Source organism: Camellia sinensis, chromosome 9 (assembly GCF_055761805.1).
Source record: "Camellia sinensis isolate YWXY chromosome 9, ASM5576180v1, whole genome shotgun sequence".
Taxonomy (NCBI): domain Eukaryota; kingdom Viridiplantae; phylum Streptophyta; class Magnoliopsida; order Ericales; family Theaceae; genus Camellia; species Camellia sinensis.
Window position 1 is genome coordinate 186,399,366 of NC_138969.1, and position 24,866 is coordinate 186,424,231.

The 24,866-nt window shown below is 33.8% G+C and overlaps 1 protein-coding gene and 1 pseudogene across 4 annotated transcripts; both read right to left on the reverse strand.

Annotated features, from left to right (window-relative positions):
• Window positions 1-12,079: 12,079 nt before the first annotated feature.
• LOC114268525 (uncharacterized) lies at window positions 12,080-14,955 on the reverse strand (annotated as a pseudogene). Its single transcript, XR_014341358.1, has 3 exons — window positions 14,728-14,955; window positions 13,320-13,533; window positions 12,080-12,668 (listed from the first exon to the last, which is right to left on the reverse strand). The product of XR_014341358.1 is annotated as an uncharacterized LOC114268525 (transcript).
• Window positions 13,333-24,519, reverse strand: LOC145798891 (uncharacterized). 3 transcript variants are annotated; one of them, XR_014340719.1, is made up of 7 exons: window positions 24,428-24,519; window positions 24,227-24,318; window positions 21,389-21,536; window positions 20,556-21,085; window positions 20,355-20,434; window positions 19,616-19,820; window positions 18,609-18,789 (listed from the first exon to the last, which is right to left on the reverse strand). XR_014340719.1 is itself a non-coding variant. In XM_082888194.1 (6 exons), exons 3-5 carry the CDS (start codon window positions 20,941-20,943, stop codon window positions 19,674-19,676), a joined length of 318 nt encoding a protein of 105 aa, XP_082744320.1. In that variant the 5' UTR covers window positions 20,944-21,536; window positions 24,227-24,318; window positions 24,428-24,519; the 3' UTR covers window positions 13,333-13,543; window positions 19,616-19,673. The 3 variants fall into 3 exon arrangements, 2 of the variants coding, with proteins under 2 accessions (XP_082744320.1, XP_082744319.1); XM_082888194.1 differs by lacking the exon at window positions 18,609-18,789 and adding an exon at window positions 13,333-13,543 and having other exon boundaries at window positions 20,355-20,465; window positions 20,884-21,536; XM_082888193.1 differs by having other exon boundaries at window positions 20,355-20,465; window positions 20,884-21,536.
• Between the last annotated feature and the right edge of the window lie 347 nt (window positions 24,520-24,866).

Consider the following 24,866-nt stretch of genomic DNA (forward strand, 5'->3'; position numbering starts at 1 on the left):
AATCCCGTTTGACAAAACTCCTTTTAGTGTAATTTTATTCGATCTTTTATTTAAATGAGGCTATGAGTATTTAGATGCAAATCCAACCCGAATTGTGTCTGTGCAAAGCAGTTTGTGATCTTAATCCTATCATATTTGCCACTTTGCAGTTGAAGTTGTTTGTTTACTCAAGCATAGATGCAATCCTTTTAGAAGTTTCACTCGCCTGCAAAAGTACTAGGAGTTATTTTTTTTACGCTCGAGTAGCCTTTCCTGCACTTAAGCGTAGATCCTTGTTCTTAAACATGTGTTTTAGTCAATCTGCTCGATCGGTCATTCTTGCGCTCGAGCGGAGATCACGATTCTATTGTTTATAAATCTATGATTAATTCTATTTCTAGGGTACGACTTACTGATCTTCTTCGTAGGTATTAGGGTTTTCATCTGGAGCTTCTTTGCTTGTTTCCTTTGATATCTGGGAAAGTTTACATCATGAATTGAGTGGATTATATCAAATGGGTTTTGTTTATTTTGTTTTATTCACAAAAGAGAGATTTGTTCTTTGGTGGATTCCGAAAAATTTAGGCCTGAAGCTTTGGTGGATTCTGGAGTGGCTCATTGTCGTGATTCGACATCGACATTGTGGATTCAACGTTAGACAAGACAATTTCGAGCTGAAGAAGGTGTTGAAAGAGACACATTGGGATCAGTTCAATTTGGGCATTGATTAGCTAGTTGATTAAGAGTACACTTGTGTAATTTCATTTTGTCTTCTTAGTGGATTGTTTTGTGGCTTTGGCCCGTGGTTTTTTTAATCACAATTGGAGGCGCTCCAATTGTGGTTTTTCACATTAAATTATTGTGTTTTTTAATCTTTGATTGTTTGATTGGAATTTTTATTTATTGTTTAAAATTGATACATAATCACAAATTAATATCTCCAAGATTTTAGATTTTTCAACTGGTATCAGAGTGGGTCGCTCTATTTTTTTTAAAAAAAACTATTAGGGCGAGATCTTGTTTAATTTGTGATCATGGATTTAATTCGTGGGGGAAATTCTATGGTTCGACCATCCTACTTGACGGATCTAATTATTCTTTTTGGAAAGCTCAATTGAGATCGTTTTTAAAATCAATTGATGAAAAATTTTGGCAATCTGTCATGTGTGGGTGGATTGAACCGGCGATTACCATTAATGAAGTAACTTTCTCCAAACCAATTGATAAGTGGGACACAATTAATTACCAAAATAGTAGCTGTAATAATAAAGCTATGAATTCTCTCTTTTGCGTCATCACACTAGAAGAGTTTAGTCATATTTGCAATTTTGAAGTCACAAAAGAGGCTTGGGATATCTTACAAACTATTCATGAGGGCACTCCTCCAGTTAAATGCTCAAAACTTCAAAGGCTCACATCTAGTTTTGAAAACCTTTCAATGAAAAATAGTGAGACCTTTGATGAATTTTATACGAAGTTGAGTGACATCGTAAATTCTAACTTCAATTTAGGTGAAAAAAAATACCAGAATCCAATATTGTGAGAAAATTTTTGAGATCCTTGCCCGATCGGTTCCAACCAAAAGTTACGGCTATTGAGGAGGCTCAAGATGTTAACAACCTCAAGCTGGATCATTTGGTTGGAAATCTCCAAACTTATGAGGCACATAGGAATTTCAAAAAGAAAGAAAAAGATGATATTGCTTTTAGTCGTGCTCATAGAGTTGGAAAGGATTCTGATGAGGATTGTGAGATTGATTCCAAGATTACGGATGCTTTCGTAAAACAATTTAAAAAGTCTTTTTTGAAACAAGAATCTAATCTTTTGGAATTAACTCATAAATCCAAAGGCAAAGATAAATTCAAAATTAATTCTATAGCCCAGAAGAAGAAAGGAAAGATACAAGGGAACTTTGAAAGAGTCCAATGCTATGAATGCCAAAGATTTGGCCACTTTGCTCAAGAATGCCCTACTCGTTTGAGGAAGAAGAAAAACTTTGCTATCACGTGGGATAATGAATAAGAGTCTGATAAAGATGAAAGTGATAACGAAGCACAAGGCGAAGAGGGGCATGAATAATTCCTTGCTTTCATGGCAGCTTCCGAAACTGACGGACGAATAGAGTATCTGAAGATGAATCCTCAAGGAGTGATGATGAAGAGCTTTAACAAGCTTATAAAAAGTTGTATAAGGAATCTCTTAACTTATCTAAATTGAATGACAAACTCACTATCAAACTCAAAGCCTATGAAAGTGAGAATGTCAAATTAAAGAAGGAGATTTCTAGGCTAGGAATGATGCCATTAAGATTTCTAGTGATCGACAAGCTCTTTGTGCAAAACTCTTGACTTGTGAGACAGAGAGGAATGAGCTACAACAAATCTATGTAACATTTGAAGAAAAGATTGAAACTCTCGAAATGTCTCAAGTTGCCTTGGAAGAACTAATGATCAAGAAAGATGAAGAGTTCAAGTGTGCTATGGGTAACATTGGTCTTTGGATCAAAGGATCAAAGACTTTGGACAATATCATTGGGTCTCAACAAATGTGTTATGACAAGAGTGGCATTGACTTTGGTGATAACAAAGAGCAAACACGAAGTGCATCCATATCTCATGATACAAGAACTCAAGGGCAGGGGGAGCAAAAAATTCAACAAGAGGAAAGACTTCCCAATCTTCTTAGAGTTTGTAAGGTCAAAGAAAATAAGGTATACCCTATTTTTATTTGTCATCATTGTGGTATGTATGGTCATATTCACCCTTATTGTTATGAGTTGCATGTGAGAGTGTCTTATACAGATAGAAGAAATTCTAACATCTCGTGGGGTAGAAGACACTTCATTGGTCATAGTGAGGTTAAGGGTTATACTAGACTTTACTATTTTGATTTGCTTGAGACCAAACATGAAGCGAGTTTGCATTTGCCTAGACCTTGGAGTAAGAGGTTGGAAACCAAGTCGAGACATGTTCCTATTAAAGGGGAAGGGAACCACAACGTCAAGACACCACCCAAGAATCGTAATTCTCATAACTTTGTTCATACTAAAGCAATTTAGGTAAGAAAACTTGACTTTATTCGTTTTGCTATTGGGTTTTTGTTTGTTTTTTTTTTTCTTTTTGGTTCTTTTAGTGTGTGCTTGTTCATTTTCTGTCTTGCTTTGTTTTGAAAAGAAAAAAAAATCCAAAAAGATTTTCTTAGTATGGTTTTGCAAGTTTGAAATTTTTGAGAAGTTCTTGTTGTATATTGGAATTGATAAAAATATCCATTACATGTTAATATGTGTGTACTTTCTCTGGTCATTACTCAGTTCAGAGTGTGTGTACTTTGATTAGTATGTCTCATTCTATACACACTCTTGAGTTAGCAAATTTTGAAATCTTCTGCCTTAGTGATCAATTCTCTCTATGGACTTCTAGCATTGTGTCTTTTTCTTTTATAGAGGAATTGACTTATACTAGCAAATCATGGGTGATGTTGAGTCTCATAACCACCTTCTATCTTGTTGCTTCTTCACGGTTTTCCCCTTAGTTCTTTCCAGCTAAGGCATGAGGAAAAGGGTACCTCAGAGTCACCAACCAGGCTATCTTTATTGTTTCCATGCTTATCTAGTTCGGGTTCCCTACGCTTGAGCGTGAAAGCCGCCAATGAGTGTGCAAAAGAAAGAAAGAAAATTAAAAAAAAAGATTCATTGATTGAGGGGGAGCCTTTGCTTTTACTTAAGAAATACCCCTTGATTTCTAGTGGTTTGACTTTCCATAGTTGTGTTTAGATTCTCTTGTCGGAGGTCCAGCTATCAGATCACTACTAGAATTTGAATCTAGTATTTGTCAAACTCCAAGAGTCACAAACACACTTTTATCATGGGATCTATGCTTTTCACATATTGCATCACTTTATTTCCTGAGGAATCTTCTAGAGACTGTGCACATTGTGTTTTCAAGTAATTGTGTTTCTTGGATAATCTTGTGTGTTTTAAGGTACAAATCTGAGATTCCTTGCTTGCTCCACCATATTATTTTTGTCTTTTTCTTCTTGTTCATTGTTTTCAGTGTTTGTGGTTGTTTTTAGTGAGGGGGAGTTTGGGTTTTGTTAGAATGAACTTACATTAATTGGTCTGTTAAGGGAGATTGGCATTAGTTGGTTTGCATGTTGCTATGCACTGCTTCTTTATTGTTTCCTTCTTGCATGCTACTGGTAATTATATCATCATATCCTTGCTTGTTTGATTTATGCTTTTACTTTAGTTGATTGAGCTTCCTTTGACAATTCATGACAAAAATGGAGAGAATTTTGAAGGGGAGTATTTGAGTGTTTTTGCATGGTTCTTAAAATCTCCAATTTGTGTGTTTTTGCATGTTTTCCATGTTATGCTTCAAGGTAATCTTGCCATATGTCTATTGCTTTTTCATATACTCTTGTGGCGTTAATAGTTGTTTTGCAGATCATGACCTTGAGAAAGAAGTTTGTTTTTATTGGCTGTAATGGGTTAGGGTGATTAGGATTTTATTTGTTAGGTGAGTTTTATCACGGCATTGCCAAATGGAGAGATTGTTAGGTTTTTGTTATTGGTAATCTCGTTTGAAAAAACTCCTTTTAGTATAATTTTATTCGATCTTTTATTTAAGTAAGGCTATAAGTATTTAAATACGAATCTATCCCAAATTGTGCTTACGTAGAGGAGTTTGTGATCTTAATCCTATCATGTTTGTCACTTCGCTGACTATGTCGGGGATTGAGCTGCAAAAGTATTGGGAGTTGTTTTTTTACGCTCGAGTAGCCTTTCCTGCACTCAAGCGTAGATCTTTGTTCTGAAACACACGTTTTAGTCAGTCCGCTCAAGCAGCCATTCTTGTGCTCGAGCGGAGATCACTATTCTATTTTCTATAAATCTGTGATTAATTCAGTTTCTAGGGTATGACTTACAGATATTCTTCTTAGGTATTAAGGTTTTCATCTGGAGCTTCTTTGGTTGTTTCCTTTGATATCTGTGAGAGTTTATATCATGAATTGAATGGATTATATCAAAGGGGTTTTGTTTATTTTGTTTTATTCACAAAAGAGAGATTTGTTCTTCGGTGGATTCTGGAGTGACTCATTGTCGTGATTCGACATCGGTGTTATGGATTCAACGCTGGACAAGACAATTCTGAGGTGAAGACGGTGTTGGAAGAGACACATTAGGGTCGGTTCAATTTCGGCATGGATTCGCTAAGTGATTGAGAGTACACTTGTGTAATTTCTTTTTGTCTTCTTAGTGGATTGTTTTGTGGTGTTTTTATTTTTATTTTTATTTTATTTTTATCACAATTAGAGTCGCTCCAATTGTGATTTTTCTACGTTAAATCGTTGTGTTGTTTAGTCTTTGATTGTTTGATTGGGATTGTTATTTATTGTTTAAAATTGATACATAATCACAAATAGATATCTCCAGGATTTTAGATTTTTCAAGTCAGAATTTGGATTTGGGTCACAGTACCGTTCATGGGTTTTGATTGATTCATCGATTAGATTCTCAAATTTAGATTTTTTTTCTTATGGGTTTTGAGGATTTTTATTAGGTTTTGCAGATTTTGGACTCTATGTGTATTTTTGGTTCTTGCTTGAGTTTGATGATGGGTTCTAATATGTTCTTTTTGAAATGGGTTTGAGAATTTTGGTGTTTTTTTTTTATTAAAAAATTGCTGAAATTTTGGTTGACGGTTCATTTTAAATTGTTCAAAATTTGAATTATTTTTCATATGGGTTACAGTACTCTTCATGGATTTTGGTTGATTAATTGATTGGGTTCTTGAATTTGGATTTTTCCATATGGGTTTTGAGGCTTTTTATTCAGATTTAGATTAGATCATTGAATGAATTTTCTAATTTTGGATTTTTTTCGGGAGATATGGTTGACATTGTTAATGGGTTTTAACTTTTCTTTTTGATTGAATTGGTCACTTTGAATATTTTAGTTGAGAATGTTATGGGACTTGAGTGGGTTCTTTGATGATTTTTTATTTTATTTTATTTTTGGGGAGTCCATACTATATGGCCCCAGAGGTTTTCAAGCAAAGTTATGGGTCGGAGGTTGATATATGTAGTTCTGGTGTGATTCTTTACATTTTGTTATGTGGGGTTTGTTAGGTTTTATTCTTGGCAACCCCGTTTGACAAAACTCCTTTCAGTTGTATTTATTTTTGCATTTTTTTTTCAGTAAGGCTATGAGTGTTTAGATGCGAATCCAACCCGAATTGTGCCTTTCAGAGAAGTTTGTGATGCTAATGCTTTCAAGATTGCCACTTCACTGATTATGACGGGGGTCAACTTGCGGGAGTCGAGGGGACAGCGCCCCTTGGCGGGTCTGGGGCAGCGCTACGACGGGGTCGAGGGGCAGCGCCCCCGAGGCAAAATGCAAAAATGCATTCCAAGTTGCCTGTCCGCTCGAGCGGACATTACCCCGCTCGAGCGGAGAATCCCTGGTTCCAGCAGTTTTGGTCGCCTGTAAAAGTATTGAGATGTGTGATTTCGCGCTCGAGCGGGTTCTCCAGCGCTCGAGCGGACCTCTGTTTTGTCACACGCATATTTTGCTGAAGACGCTCGAGCGGGATGTTGGGCGCTCGAGCAGACCGCGCGAACACAGTTTTTCGGATTTCAATAAGGATTGGGTTTTCTTCCAAATCTAGGATTACTTTTGGTTTTCTATAAGTAGTTGGTTTTCTCCCAAAACTAGACAACTCCTGAAGTCCTCCAGATCTTCTTTTTGGTTCTTAAGGTTTATATCTGGGGATATTTTGTTAGTTTTCTTTGATGTTTTATTGAGTGTTCAACTCATGGTTTAAAGAGGGTACATCAAAGGTTTTGTTTGTTATACACAAGAGAGAGAGAGTTGTTCTTCGGTGGATTCTAAAGAATTCGAGCCTGAAGCTTCGGTGGATTCTGGAGTGGCTCATCGCAAAGACAATTCCGAGGTGAAGACGGGGTTGGAAGAGGCACATAGAGGTTGGTTCAATTAGGCGTGGATTCGATAGGTAATTGAGAGTATACCTGTGTAATTCCTTTAAATCTTCTTAGTGGATTGTTTTGTGGCTGTTGCCCATGGCTTTTTAATCACAGTTGGAGGTGTCCAATTGTGGTTTTTCCACGTTAAAATCGTTGTGTTGATTTGTCTTGATTGTTTGATTGGGATTGTTATATACTACTTAAAATTGTTACATAATCACAAATCAATATCTAGGGAATTTTTAAATTTTTCAGGGTTCCTACATTTTGAGCAGGTATTTCTTTATGTAAAGGTTGTTGATATAAACATGATTATGGACCTATGGTGTCAATTGTCTGATAAATTGTATTGTTGAGTTGTTTTGCTCTCATTGTATGTTGAAAGAACCGAACAGGGTGTTGCTTTGGCAATTCTATTGGGGTGTTTGAGACGTATTCAGAATTTTCAGTTGAAGGTTGGAAGCAAAATGAATCTAACTGGGTGATTTGGACTTTTGGGTAAGTCTAAATGGAGGTTTTTGGGTTGTATTTATTTGTAGATGATGGGAGAATTAAGTTAGATAGAGTTTGTTGTTGCATTACCAAACGAAGAGTTTGCTTTTTTAATCTAATATATATATATATATATTTTGGGCAATGGGTTGGCTACTTCCTATGAGCAAACCAAATGGATCCAAAAGGGTTGGTTTAGTATTTTGCTTATGGAAGGATTTGAATAGTTGCAGCTATTTGATATTTCATTATTATTATTATTATTATTATTATTATTATTATTATTATTATTATTATTATTATCTTTTTCATTTTATTTTATTTTATCTTTTTTTTTTTTTTTTTTTTTTGCAGTTACTGGTCATAGCATTTTAGTGCACCGTGTTAACCCATTAAAGGTATCCTAATTCTTTAATAGGATGCTTGGTTTCCATTGGGAATTAAATTGTTTAGTTTATGATTTTTTTTTTTTTAAATTTGATATTGTCATTTCTAAGTTATTGAAAATGATAAATGATAAAAACATATATATTTATTTCTTATTGCAGAACATTTGTTTTGTCATATGGTTGCTTGGTCTAATTATTAGTTCCCTATTATTTATCATACATCATTTTAGCTACCATTTAAGTAGGTTTGTTTATGTAGTGTTGATTGAATTTTTTTCCTTGAGTTTCTTTATGGATAACTGAAAGAGGAGAGCACAGAAGTTGGGCATAATTGTTTGTGTTTCTTTATGGTTTTAATTTCATTTATATGAATATGAAATGGGTTGGAAAAATTGTTTGCTTTATGAAATAGGTTACTATGAGATAAGATAAGTCTTTTTTAATGCAATGGGTTTCTATGAATTGGTGACCATCACGACCAGAACCCACCCCTATGGGTTCATCATCGTAACCGGCTAGTAATCCTGATATTACCGAAGGCCTCTAAGACAGATTAATATAATAGTAGGGGCTAGTGGAAGCAATAACAAATATACAACATCCATTGAGCTGTGCAGACTTATATGAGACAGAAAAATTTTAAACTTTTATATACATATCTACACGTCATCCTTGCGATGTCATATACATACAGACAAGACAAAAAAGGACTTAGCCCTATTTACAAAATAAACGAAACTCATTTAACCAAACAAGAAGACAAAGCTTAAACTTTATACACTTAGCCATAAACGCTAGGCAAGTCCGGAATCTCCACGGGAGGCACATAGGTTGGCTGACAGAATGAAGAATCCAGGCAGCAGCTCTAGGACTAGTCACATGCCTGATCGCCTACATACATAAAATAATAAGTGAGCTGGAGCCTAGTGAATAATAACAAAGTAAAGGGTTTTTAATGAATGATGTCCATCACAGGATCAGAAATCAGAGCTTATATCAGAAACATATTCTTATCGAAAACAAAGTCTTATGCATATTCAGGTTTCAAATCAGAAATAGATTCAAATACATGTTCATATTCATATTCATATCAGAAATAGAGTCATATTCATATTCATACTCAAATCATGTGTGGTACTTCGTTTAGCGTAACATATCATGTTGGTCAAGCATATCAAGTTCCATAATGGAACCTCCGGTACCGGGTAACATATCTCATATATTGGCCACGGTATTATTTTTCCCGGGCGAGGGCCTGGGCCACGGTATTAACCCCCGGGCTAGGGCCTCATGACCATAAGCCACAGTATTATGTCCCTTGGGTGAGGGCCTCCGCTAAGGATACCGCAATTACATTTCAAAGAAAATTGGGCAATCATTCATTCATACAAAACATAGCATTTCAGAAACTTATCATCAGAAAATAATTAAAGTTAAACATAACTTTACAGTGTTATTACTCACAGTATTCAGATGATTGGTCCGCCCTTGTAGCTGACCCTACACAATTCATAATACACATAGAAATCAGGTCACAATATAATTTATTCCGTTCTTAACTTGTTTAATTCTCTTTATACCAAATTACACACCAATTTGCAATTTTTCAAATTCATCACAAGTCGCAAATAACATCCTTAACTCAACACACTTCTCAACACATATCTCAACACAATTCAACTCAATATTAGTCAACTCAAGTTAATTCAACAACACTATTCAACATAATTAACACTATTCAATATAATTCAAGGTGAACTCTTAAACCTTTATTTCATCATTTCACCTCAAAGCCCATGTCGTCCATATCATTAATAAATCATTTCCCCAATCTTCCTTTCACATTATAGCATGATTTACAATGCCCATAACAAGGTTCAATCGCTAATTTTTAACATAATTTTCAAACATTTTCAAAATTCAATTAAACTTATGTATGTATAATTCAACCTCTCAATTTCATGATTCTACTTTCAATTTGGACAAAATCTTTGATTATCATCATGAATCAACCTAGGGTTTTCAAGAAAATCAAGGATTTCAAGAAAAATCCAAACTTCCCAAACCATTGCTTTTTATTCCAATTTTTCCATTGATTACACACCTAAGGTTCATAATCCATCATTTTAACCCAACAATTGCACCCCCAACATTTCAAACCCTAAACCCCCAAATCTCATATTGGACACTATATGCTCAAAACTATAGATTTTGTATTTATATAGTCAAAATACCACAAATCCATCCATTAATGCAAGTATTGAAAGGGAACTAGGACCCCTACCTCAAGAATCAAGCAAAAGAACGAAGCACCAAGAAGAATCCTTCGCCAATCCAAAATCCAATCAGTTGAAAAGTGAGTTCTTCAAGCCTTCTTCACTTTTTGGTGGAAGATCTTGATCAACCCAAAGGGAAATGGAAGGCATTTGAGGTCAAAGACCTAGGGTTTTCAGACCTAGGTGAGAGGGATGAAGAGAGGAGATGAATAGTGTGAAGAATGATCTAGAAAAGTCCCTTTAAACTTGCTAAATTCGCGTGGTCCGCTCGAGCGTCGATTTTCCCGCTCGAGCGTACCTGCTTTCAGCACAGATTCCAAAACTTCAAACAGGTATAACTCTCTCATTCGGACTCCGTTTTAGGTCGTTCTTGTGTCCAAATCAAAGCCCCGGAAATAATCTTTCCAATGGTTCTAGCCTCACATCCAAATTCAAAGTGTGGACAAAGAAAAGGGCAAAAGAGTGACAGCTGCTAGTAAGAAAAATCATCCGAATTAAATTCTTGGTTCACTCTTACTTTACCATTATGCTACCACTTCGATCAATACCCCAAAATAAAATAAGGAGGCTCCAAATACACTAATAAAAATGTCAAGGACAATCTCACTTTCCACGCTCAAGCGTCGCTTTCCACGCTCGAGCACGCAGACCAACAAAGTTGTCCGCTCGAGCGACCACTCCTACAGTCAAGCAGGAATTCACAACTCTCAGAATTCCAGACCGTCTGCAAAAATGCTGGGAACCTCTCAAGTCCGCTCGAGCGGAGGGAAAAATTCCGAATCGTAACAGTGACTTCTATTTATTTTTCTGCTCTGAGATGAGATAAGTATTTTTCTATAAATGGATCTTTCATTGGAACAAGTTGTTAATAAGGTTGGGAAACAAGCATGTGGCTCCCTATTGGAACAAGCACTGACTACTAGTTTGAAAATTACTTTGAATTATGTATTTTCTGAACACTTAAGTTTCAAAATAGGCCATTGAGGGACAAAATAGTAAAGTATGAACAAGAAGGCCCGAGAAACATCATGAACACCTCGAGAGGAACCAATGTAAATTGTGAAAACTTATAGAACAAGCCCGAAACTCCCAATTTAAAAACTACTTTGAAATTTGTAAATTTCCAACACTTAGGCATTAAAATAAGCCATTGAGGGGCAAAATTGTTAAATCACTATAGGAAATGCTACTTTTGGCGACTAAAATATTGGTTACCAAAAGCCTAATTTTTGGTCGTCGAAACTCATTAGCAACTAATTTTTTTTTTTTTTTTTTTGTCACCAAGGTCATCGCTTATACCCTGTCGGCGATAGTATTGGTGACTAAATTATTTTTAATCGCCGAAAGTGAACGCTTGGCTGTTAAACTATGGTTAGTCAACAAAGGTTATGTTTTGGCGACTAAAACATTCGTCACCGAAAGTGAATGTTTGAATACTAAACTTTGGTTAGTCAGCAAAGGTTATATTTTGACGACTAAAATATTAGTCACCAAAAGTTCTCACATAAATTGAATTCAACTATTAGAGACTAAATTTTTAGTCGCTAATAGATTTTTTGTGGCAAATAATAATTCATTTTGTGACTACACATTTTAGTCGGGTAATATAATACATACATTTAGCGACCAAATAGTTTAGTCATTGTTACTTTTACCGACTACAAACTTTAGTCGCCAAAAGCCTCTTAATTTTCATTTCATTAGTTTTTACCACCAAACATTTTAGTCGCCAAAGGATGCCGTGTTTTTCGTAAGAAAAATATTTAGTCGGCAATAGCTTCTTCCCTGATTTTTAGCTACCAACATATTTAGTCGTCAAATGCTATGTTAATTTTTTTTTTTTTTTAATTTGTGAACCACCTTTATCCATTATTAGTGCAACCTACACCTTGTATAAACAATATAATCCATCAATACTGAATATATTATCAACCATTCGACAACGTGCACACATTTCACTTCCATCCATCCAAAAAATTCATATTAAACGTCCAATTTTAAATGTAATACAAATTCCATACGAACCAAGTACAATCCAACATAATCCCATGCATAATAGAGGGTTAATCAAATTTATTATCTAAAAGGAAATTTGTACCACACCAAAAATTTAATTTATACCGCCCCTAAAACTAATTTGTACCACGTCCAATGGGTTATGCTTAGGTTGAGTTCTTTGACAAGTAATGCTCAGCCATAACTGTAAGTATATCCTTCAACTCGGTGCTATCACCTGTGAATCAGATTCGTCCATCTGAGTTAAGTTCAATCTTTGATCTACGGGCCAAATCCCCAACAAGCTCCAAGAGAGGCAGTGGGGCATAAAATTCATTACTTGGATGGTAACTAAGGGAAGACTGAACCCCAGCGCCATATAGATTATTTCTTGTCAATGCTTGAGGCCCCATTAAGCTAGATAGCATAGACATATCCAGTTCACATCCTTTTACTTCATTTGACCCAGACATGAAGAACTGCATAATTTTCTCATTTCTTGAGCATTGTTCAGCAATCCCAAAGCTGAACAGTACAGAGTTTGGGTGGGTGTCTGCAACCAAAGTAATTAAGGAATATAGGATTTCAGAGCATAATACAACAATACAAAAATGTTAAAAAAAAGAGTAAGCAACACATAAAGAGGAATTGTCAACATGAAATATGAATCATGTTACTAAATTCTGATGCTTTTACATCTTTGACACACAAATCAATAGTCCATATTTTATAGATCAAACCAATCTCAAGTGTATTCCTCATATTTATTTCTATAACCCAATCAGGCAACTCCCTTTTTTTACCAGTGCCAGGTTCCTACTTGACATTAACACATTCACTACTGTCTTCTCATGAATGTCACATTTGGAAGTGAATTGATTTACTACATAATAGCAATAACTTGTAACTTTGTAACTAATTAAATCTTCGGATCAATAATTCAAGTAGCCTATCAACACAAACTCCCCATCTAATTAAGACATACTGATTTATTAACCATGAACAAGTGACTTCCACAAATAAGAACAAGAAATTCATTCACAACATTAGTTGAATTGGTGAAATGACCTTATATATGTTACAAAGTGGGCTCATCACCAACGCATTGGCCTACAGAGTAGACAATTGTATCACTTGATCTCACATAGTTTTCAAACCTCCCCATATTTATGAAAATTCATAGCAATATTAACAGTAAAATGACATTCAAATAGTAAAGAAAAGTAGCCAATTATGAACCTTGCATCGATAAGTACAGTCCTTGTAATGGCTTAGTCAACCTTGACAAGTTGGGTAGTCTCTGAAAATCCACTTATGGGTTTCCATGGCTCCTCACTCTGATATGGCCTCATATTAAGGGTATCTAAACTTATCATATCATGTCTCGATCCAGGAATATGACAAAAAGGTGGACAATCCTGCAACAACCTCAGATAATAAAGAATTCATTAATCAATTAAAGAAACATAATCAAACATTCAAGAAATTATCACTGATATTAGGACCAGGTTGGTTGCACTAAGATAATCTTAAACATGTAAATGGAACTAATTAAATATCTAATAGTTGTAATCTCATAATGAAATTGGCACTATGATATATAGAGAAAATGAATAGAGTTCAAAGCAACAAAACATGGTTGTCAAATTACTAAACGCACGTGAATAGATATGGAAACAAGAATAGTGGTGCAAAACTATAGCCTTGCAGATATAAAGAATCCAACCAATAATGGGCTTATTTCAGTCAATAAAATTTTGCACAACAAATACATCAGGAATGAATCTGCTTAAAGCAAAAAGACATCAAACTAACAAGAGGTTTGGACGACATCCAAATACAAGATTAGGAACACAGACCCATTGAAACAATGATTTCAATCCAACTTTAATGTGGGGATTATCTAGTGAACAAATTAACTCAACAAAAAGTGTTATATGTGAAAGTGTTGTATGCAACTTGCTTGTTTAGTTATTAAAATCCAATTTTACTATCATTAAAACTTCTTATTTGTCAGTATAGATATGGATATAAGACATATATATATATATATATATATTACAACTAAGGATATGTTTATTCTATAAATTCTGAATAAAGTAAACTACTCTTTAATCTCACTTTTTTCTCCTTATAATATTGAAAAACTACTATGGTACATGATTTAAAATACCCAAAAAGTATGGGATACTTGTCAAAATTAAATTCAAATATCAGATAGTTTAGAAATATCATATGCACATCCACAATTATCCGAATATCTGTATGGATACGACTCGCTTCTAGAAGTATTTGTGCTTCATAATTAATTCAATCCCATACCAACCTTATTCAATTAATCCAGGAGAATCATAAACAAAATACCAAAGAAGATTTGATATAGATACATATAATATATGTGAGCAACGTATATGTCATCAAACTCAAATGACTTGTTCAATATGAAAGTAAATCACAGGACTGCCATAAATCAACAACCCTAATCGTCACAACACAATAACTCATCATCAACCTCAATAAAATAAAAGTAAATTCCAACAAAATACCAAATACCCAGATATACAAATTCAATAAAATCAAATCACAAACATATGAATCGACCAATTATCTACCTTAGAGACCCTGCCCGAAACCAATTCAGGGTGGAACACAAGCCCTGGAGTTGGAGGGCACCCATGAGAAGCCATCAAAGAAAGCTTGAACATTTTTCTAAGAGAAACCCAGATCAGAAAACAAGTTTCTGGAACCACATCTCTCTTTTCTCGCTAAGGGTCACAGCATTTTCAACTTATCCAACACATACCTCAAATTCCAAAGATAATTATTGTGGTTTTTGGGGCTACGATTGAAACCCCAAAAAACAACAAAAAAACGAATTTGGGAAATTCTAGAAAATGGGTTTTATGTGGTCCGATTGATTTCGCAAGAAAAATAACAATTTAACAAGTGGGTTTTGGAATTTGTGGCCTTGAGAATCCAGATGGGTTATGCTTTAACGTTTGATTCAGAAGTATATTTTTTTGAGATCAATAATGGAGCAGATTTAGGAAAAGAACTTACTAATATATATATATATATATATATATTGTTATTTTCCTTAGGTTCAATGCAACAAAAATGCTGGAATTGATCAGAGGGAAGAGAGTAGTTTTTGTGGGTGATTCAATGAACGGAACTCAATGGGAATCAATGCTATGTTTGTTAATGGGTCATGACCAACATATCATAGATGGAGTATGGAAAAGAGGCCTGGGGCTGGGTCGATTATTAAACTCCAATCGATTCAGCAAGGTCTGTTCATCATCACCAAATGACAATGCTTCGAAAACTAGTGGTTTCATTGTATGAGTTGGGTGTAGTGTGATTTTGCAGTGAATTAGATGGATAATACACAAGATCTCTGTGATGAAGAGGTCGATGGAGATGGAAGGAACAATACTTGTTCCACTTCTTCAACATGTGGCGCCTCACAGTTCGGAATGGAGGAAAATAGAGAGAGGAAGACACAGAGACAAATCGACAGAGAGGAGGGCAGATGCGAGAATGAGAGTGAGAGTGAGAGAGAGAGAGAGAGTCACAAAGGCGTGAGGTAAGAGTGAGAGAGACAGTCACACAGAGGCGTGAATGAGAGTGAGACAGATCGATTTTGGACTTAATTTCTTAGGTTTACTTTTTTTCCCGATCAGTGTCTATTAGTCGCCAAAAAGAAATAAACTAGTTTTTCCCGACGAACTGGATAATTTAGTCACTAATTGTTTTAGGAATCCCTCAAAAATTGGAAATCCTCCCACCAAAAATTAATTACAATTGCTGACCAAATAGTTTAGTCGTTAGAAGTAAGATAAATAACGACTAAATTATTAGCTAAAGATTGTATATTTAGGGACCAAAATTTTTTGTTGTAGCCCAAAATCCTATTTTGAATGACTAAACTTAAATTAGTCGCCAAAAGTAACATCTTTAGCTATTAAATTATTCTTAGTAGCTAAAGATTGTACACTTAGGGACCAATTTTTTTTCTTGTAGCCCAAAATCCTATTTTCAACGACTAAACTTAAATTAGTCGCCAAAAGTAACATCTTTAGCTACTAACTTATTCTTAGTGGCTAAAAATAGAACTTTTCCTGACCAAAATTTCTTCTAGTAGCTAAAGTTTGTATCTTTGGCGACTAAATTTCTTTTGGTAGCTAAGGTGTGTATCTTTGGCAACTAAATTTTTTTTAGTCACCGAATGTGTAAATTCTTGTAGTGAATAAGCACGAAAAGGTCTAAAAAATATCAAGAACACCTTGAGAGGGATCAACATAAGTTGTGAAAACTTACAGAACAATCATATGACTCTTGATTGGAAAACATTTAGGCTTGAAAATAGGACGTTAGGGAGTAAAATTTTGAAATAGTCGTTAAAAGGCCTAGGAAACATCATGAACACCTTGGGCAAAACTAATATAAGTTGTAAAAATTTACGGAACAAGCACGATAGATTTTGATTTGAAATTTACTTCAAAATTTTTATTTTTTCTCTTCTAGGTTGCACGTTAACATATTTAGTCAATGGTTAACTTAACTTTTTTTTTTCTTTTTTAAATGGCAAATTGGAGATGAACGAATTTGATAATCTGCATAGCAAGAGCTTTTATTGATATTACCAAACACGTATCCATCACAGTGTAGTTGTACTTTTTGTTGAGAACACGCATTTTGACTATGTTGTCATGGGTTATAATTATATTATGATGGATCTTATCTTTTTGTTAATATTATTAAACATATATTTTCACTATGTTGTTGCTTTATACAAATGAAAAGGTTTTTATAATGATCTGTAATGGATATTATATTGAACAGGTTATTAAAATATGCACAAGTTATTTTGATTGTGTTGTTATAGTTTTTTATTTTACTAGAATAGATGTTATAGTTTAGATGTTATATATTAATTTTTTGATACTATGAGACATGTATTTTGCTTGTGTTGTTTTATGAAAATGAACAGTTTAATTTTATATTGATTTGTATTAGATATTTTATTGAATAGATTATTAAAATGCACAGGGATTGCTTATTGAAAAAATATATATATAAATTGCAAATATCCCCCCACACAATTTTTAAAATTTATTTATTATTGGCAACGAAAAAAAATTGATGCTAAAATTTGCTAATTCCAGCAAATAATTTCGTCACACATGTTCAGTATTTCGTCACTAAATTTGGGACCATAGTGACTCATGAAGCAGACAATCTTCGCAGGGGCACTATTATTATTCCTTATATCTGAGACACATCTTTAGCATCAACAAAGACTTCGACTTCTGAGCCACCGCCGAAAGAGACGCAAGTTACCTTTGATCAACTTGAAAAACCAATGTTTTCCATGCCTTCAAAAAAGCCGTCAGAAACCAGTCACAACGAGCATGCACCGTTATTTCCATGAGCTAAGAAATGCTAATCTTCTCAAAATCGTTCCATTAGTCATGAGGTAGAATTTTTACTAAAAGAGAACATAAAAAGCTTATAGTGATAAATTTTATATCATGGACTAGCATATAGTATAATATTCCATTGTATTGGTATGTTATATAATTCGGCATAATTGGAACCGTATTGCAAAAACATGTGACATTCTCATTACTTTTAAAAAAAAAAAAAAAGACTTTGATCGTATCCAATCAATCAAATCCATCATACCGCATAGAGGTATCTATTAGCTCAAGTTCATTTGCACATCGCATGATAGATGCATCATATTGCACTATTATTACACAAACATGTGCTTTGGTCGTATCTATACACATCCAATTTTTTTCATATCTCGTAAAGATATATATTTGCATTGTATTGCATTTTCACTTCAAGATAGGGACTACATAACCTCACATAATAGATTAATATGACCTGTTGCTATCTGATTTTCATTACAGTACGCATGAAAATCTCAAATGGAAATCCTCGTATGTGATTTGTCATCTAATACAAACAATACCTTCTCGTATGATTGGTCACTACTATAAAATCAAATAAATATCACACTTTTTTTTGTGTGATGTATGTTATTTAATCACACCTTTTAAATTTTATTAAAGTGTGATATTTGGGAGTGTGATTAAAAAAGGTCATTTTTAATCACACATTTTAAGTGTGCTTAATAACATTTAAATCACACCATTTAAATGTGATTAATAACATTTAGATCACGCCTTTAAAATGTGATTCATAGCATTTAGATCACACCTTTTAAGTGTGATTAATAACTAATAAAACCTGTGATAATCAACATTTAGATCACAGATTTTAAGTGTGATTAATATCTAATAAAACCTGTGATTAATAATCAAATGAGATCACGCGTTATATGCATTTTTCATCACAGTTAATACGTGTGATAAAAAAAGAGTTCGACATATTTGAAGAGTAATCAATATTCTTTTTGTACGCATATTTGAAAAATGCAATACACACTATATACTATATTTTGAATCACAACTATATATTAAATGGAATAACGTTATATATTTCATAAATGAAAGTTCAATATGTTCAAAAGTATATACAAAGGAATTAAATAAAAAGTTTTAAATTATGCTTACATATATTAAAAAATGAAAAAACTTGAAAAACTAAGTTCTTGAATTCTTTGACCATATTTTGCATCTCTCCAAGAAATTTCTAACCTGAAAAATAAAAACACAAATTAATTTAAGCATATGAATAAACTTACTATCTTTGTAGAAACTGTTCTTGTCTTACAAAAAACAATGTCCGACTAATCACACACCTTCAAATGTCTTAACATTAAATACCTCTAGCATAACATAAAGCATATAAAAACAAAATGTCACTTTACCCACAAAAATTGCAAGTTCAACAGAAATTTTACTATAACCAACAACTTAGTTATAGTAAAATTTGGGTTTAAGAAAATAATTGATCCATCCAAATTCAACCAAAAGATACTTATATTGCCTTTTTTCATAGAAACATCATATTTTTGTTTAGATCACCAATATGATGAATTTTACAATTACAAACAGAGAACACCGCAACACTTTTCTTCAAAGAGTTCCACTACCTAGTCGCACACAAAAATAAAATAAAATAAAATAAAATAAATACTGTGTAGCCTACACTGTGTAAAATTAAAGACATATATTTGATTAGTTCATTGTATTATGTTTATTTGTTTTTAGTATCTAAAAATGGTGTTTATTAAATCCACAATTTTAACATGAGTTCAACAGGTCTGGGAAAAATCCTAGCTCCACCCGTATTCGAAAGGAGCACCTAACATAATTTGTATCTTCACTAAGTGGCCACAATTTTCGGATCTCAGTGAAAATGATCTCATATGCAGAAATTCAATAACCTTTACGTACACTCCATCATGAATATATAAAGCAAATTGTATCTCCAGATAGGCTAAGTGGTTTAACAAATTCGTGTCAAGACATGTTGAATTAAGCAAAATTGGTGCACAATTTTCATGATAAGTGGACATACCTTGTAGAGGCTTAAAACTTCTATTGTTAGCTTGGTAGCATCATACCATGCACGCCGATTAACCACTTTGAGTAATTTCTGTCCGCTGCAAAGGACGAACTAAGTATTTCTTCCCAAGTGATGTATGCAAGAGCATTCTAGCAAAGCCAGGAACCACTTCCCTTGACAAGCTTACGCTAAGTAATACCACCCCCTTGATATCAACCTAGATAATGAATGACCAAAAATAGAAAAATAAGAACAAGAACCTTCTAAATACCCAAGAGGTCGCATACACACTTGCAAAATATTATCTCATTATGGCTCTGAAGCAGGCAACTACAATTAATCAGAACCTAAAGAACAGTTACGCATCGTCAAACCTATTAAATAAGCCAGGCTTGTCTAGTTAGAAAAAATCCAAGCTGCTAATCATAGAACTTAGGACCTAAGAATTACTAATTTGCAGAAAATGAATTAACAACAAAAACAAATAAGCCACGAATCATATTGGGGGCATTCAATAACAACAAACACGAGAAGCATAGACCACGTGGACAACTTTTGTTTTCCATATCAAAATTTGGTGGCTTTGATGCCATGTGTACTAGAATTTCCATTCAGTTATCATTTAGCTCTAAGCTGGCTCCCCCAACACATTTTTAGTGATTTTAAGCAACTGATAATTGAACATGTATGATACTATAGAAAAATTAAACCACGCAGACTGGATAACATCAGTTGGGCTTTGAATTGGTACCTTCAGATAGCAAAGTTGTCCTTTTATACGTGATAATGAGGTCAAGGCCAGAAACTTATCGCTAGAATTTTCAGCGCTAGCTGCATCCAGAGTAAGGACGAACAATTGAACCTAAGGTAGGTGTTGCCTTGTCAACATTGATAAACATTAATCTAAATACAGTAACACATAATTATAGTACTTTTCAACAAACTTTAGTACCTTAAAGCAGATAGAACGCAAACACCAGAAACTCTTAACAATTTGATGTTAAAATAAGAGACCAAAGAATTGAAGAGCTTCATTTATCAAACTTGGCTCAAACCAAAAACCAATTGCAGAGGAACATGAAGGGATTAAATACCTCAATAATGTAAAAATAACGCAGTAATTATGGTTATTTGATTGGAGTCCAAACCACGTACCATGTTGAACACTACGGGAAGACAACTTTTACTTTGTTTTCTTCTCTCATTTTCTCTCTCCGCATATCGAAGATCCAAACAAAGCATATGTAGAAGCTCACACAGATTTTACATCTAAGTCTTACCTCTGTTGCCCTTGAAGTGGAAGGCACGGAAGCAGAATCAACAGCACAAAGCTCATCCATAGATATGCTCGTGGATGCCTCAGTACTTTCAGAATCACTAAAGCTTGCAGAGTCTAAGAATTGCTTCCGAACAGGCTGCTTGCTACTACTGCCAGATGTTAACACTTGTCCTTTAATATTCCTCAACTCTGCCCCCAATAAACTTTCGTACAGTCCAAATAGTCAAGGGTTAAAGTGAAGACAAATCCAAGATCCAAACACAGCATAAGTATAAAGACATTGTAACTGTGGCTGAAGTAAATAAGAACTAGATATAGAAGGATTGAAAATCCTATGAAAACATCTCAAACAACAAAAATAGAACAATCGGATATAGAAGAGCAAGTTTTACATGAAATCAAGTTGATCTGTTGTTTCATGCAAAAATGACCTTAGTTGAAAATCCTATCCAAACATCTCAAACAACAAAGATAGACAAACAATAGAATAATCTAAAGGAAAGTACCTCAGTTCTTTGTTTCCAGCATAATGTACCTCTTATCTGGTTTCATATAATCATGAGCAAACATGATAAATTCTCTCATCCCATCAATGTATCGAGGTGACCTTCTATTATGAAGTTGCATCCAACTCCTATCCATGGTGCAAAAGAACTAAAGAAGAAAGAGAAGAAGAAAAAAAAAAAAGAAGTAATAAATGTACTGAACTAGGAGGGGATAAAGAACATAACATGCTTAAAAAATAGGATATACTAAAAATAGGAAATATGATACTACAACTGGATGTCAATCAATAATAAATAATTAAAATAAATAAGTCATTAACATTTAAACATAACACCAACAAAATAAAACATTGTTTAATACAAACCAATACAAATTAAATCCAACTCAAGCTAAAATATAACCAATACAAATTAAATTCAACTCAAGTCTTGTGCTTGGCCAAAGCAATTCAATCCTTTTTCATTATAACCTTGTTGATTTTGTGCTATTATGCCTCTACCTCTGTAAATTCTTATGGTCTATAAGGCCCTTATTAAAATCTCCGTAAAAATAAGATCGACAAATGGGGACGAATATTAATTTTTGTTTTTTTAAGCTCTTTTTTTATTTTTTTTAATTCACAAATGGGTCCTTATATTTTGATTTAAACTGTAGTAATATACATTAATTTTTTTATTTAAATTCAATTATAAATAAATAAAAATAAAAAATCCCTAGAGTTATATTTCATTAATATTTTTTTTCAAACTTATTATGAATTTTAACAACATATGCAAATTTTCTGATTTGGATTCCAATCTCCAAGATCTCAATACCAGTAACTCTCTCTAAAAATCATCTTGTTACCAATCAGGCCCTTACAAAAAAATAAAAAAAAATAAAAAAATCCAGGATTTCATTTCCAGCTCTAAGATGCAAGTAGATGAACACTCAGATCTTTTGTTATTAATAAACTACCCCACTATCCCACAACAAAAGTTAACAAAACAATCATTTGGGCCCTCAAAATTTCACTAAAAAACACTACTCGTAAATAATTTTAAATTTTTGGGGGGGCAAATGGAACTTTCATACCAAATCAACTATGGAACTATACCATTTTAGGATATTTATTCCCTCTAACATCATTATACAATTGATTTGCAATATATTAAGTGACCTGGTAAAATATGTGCAATCATCAATTGTAAGATATTCTTGGCTTGTGGGTGTGTGTCCGCACACTTTTTTCTTGATGATAAATGTGGTTAATTGTTGAAAATCCAACATGTGCATAAGGTACTTACAGTCACAAGTTGATGAGCATGATTACCTTTAAATAAATTCAACATTTATACTAAGTTTAAAACTTAAAATTATTTTTGGTCGACCTCAATTAAATAGATTAGCTACGTTATCCATTGAAAAAACATTATAGATAATCTTCATTAGACAAACTTAATTAGTTATTTGGTAGTTAAATTGCAAGAAGATGTTTATGGAATTGTAGATATATATATATATATGTGTGTGTGTGTGTGTGTGTGTGTGTGTGTGTGTGGGGATTGTAACAGTGTAGCCCTGTAATAGTGTTCTAATTTTGTGTTCCATTTTAAGTTTGAGCATCCATTGCCTTTGACAGTTGGGTTGGGTATAGTCCGGGCCAACTATTTTTGTAACGATATTCATTTATTGGGTATAGTCCAGGCCTGCTAGTATAGGGGCCAACTCCAAAGGAATCCACCACACTTGAGGCCTGTGGTAGTTGATCTGATCACCTGATTCCTTTATTTATACCTTGCACATGCATATGCATTGCATTGCAGGTCCAAATGTTTTGATATTCATTAAAATGTTTAACTCATGTTCCTTCATTGAAAAAATTTTGTTGTTTTCTATAATCAAAATTATTTGGTCAACAAATACAGTTTTTGTAAAGCTTTAACAAACACTAAAGTAAATCAATTAGATGTGGGTAGAGATGTGACTAAACACTATGAATCAAACTTAGGTTGCTTACAAAAGAAATATTAAACAAGTCTCTAGTACATTTGATCCCACATTAATGATGCTCTCAAGTCCTATATATATATACCCTTGCTCTGTTGACAGAAACTGACTTACACCTAAAAGATGTAGTTTAGCGGATTACTAGGTGTGTAGAGCTGTGTATCAAGGGGAAACACATGAGATTTCCCAATCCACACAATGAATATAGTTCCTGATATTTTCATTCTCTACTCTTCTTAGTAACAAATTTGTGTTTCAACCTTCCTCAAAATTTGCTTAAATCTGTGGTAACCAAACCAATGACATGAAATCATACAGCAAATTTAAAGGACAGAGGAGTGCAAAAAGATTTCATCTAGCAAATTCAGAGGATTTCAAGAATGAATGAAACGATTTCATCCAGCAAAATCAGGTAGTTTCTATTTTCCACTTCATTATGTCACAATTCATTCAACCAATACATTTGATTACAAATCACTGAACACAAGGAGCTCGGAGTAATCTATTCAACACCAATACAGAACTAATTTAACTTGAGACTAGTCCCACACGCTACTGCTAAGGATCAAACATGAAAATGTTTTTAGGTAGAATTAGATGCAGTTTTGAGTCCACAATATTATAAACCTCTTTGCTCGCTTACTTTCTGGTATTCTTATCTACCAGAAGATGAAGTATGGAAAATCATTACTTAGATCTGCATATTTCAATTTGGTAAATTTTGATTGAACAAACACATGAAGCTATACATGTATACAAAACCATGCACGAAACCGAGGGCTAAAATTACGATATCAAATCGATGATACGGATACGTACATGTATGTATATACATATATATGTGGTACCTGATTGGAATCGCTCCGCAGAGTCGCCGGGAAATCGAAGAATCGAGGAGAGATGAGGCGGCAATGGAGAGATCCAGCCCTGGAGAGAAATGCTGTGAGACAATGATGAACCACAGATCAGAATCCGTAGAGAAGAACCATTGAGTTCATATATCGAATCCGTAGAGAGTGAGTGATGAGAAGAAATTAGGGATTTGAAACCTGACATATGAAGAAATTAGGGATTTGACAGAGAGGGAGAGAGGGAGAGAGTGGGTACGAAACTGATGCTTTTTTTTGTTTTTGTTTTTGATACTCCCGATTAATATATAAAATACAATAACATATGATTTGGATTTATTAGGGACTAATTAAAATTGTAGAAAAAAGTGATTGATCTTTTTACAATCAAGTAAATTTGTCTAGAAAATGTAATAGTATGATTAAATATATATATATTTTTTAAATTTTTTAATTTTGTTCTTAAAAGTATAATTTTTACAGATAAATTATTTTTGTCTCTAAAAATTTATTTTTAAAACTTTAATTTGTTGTAGTGTTTGTCCATCTCCTTCTCACTCATTGTTATGCCGGTTGGGGTTTGGGTTTGAGATTTGGGGTATGATGGAGAGAGAGAGAGTGAGGGTTTTGAAGAGTTTTT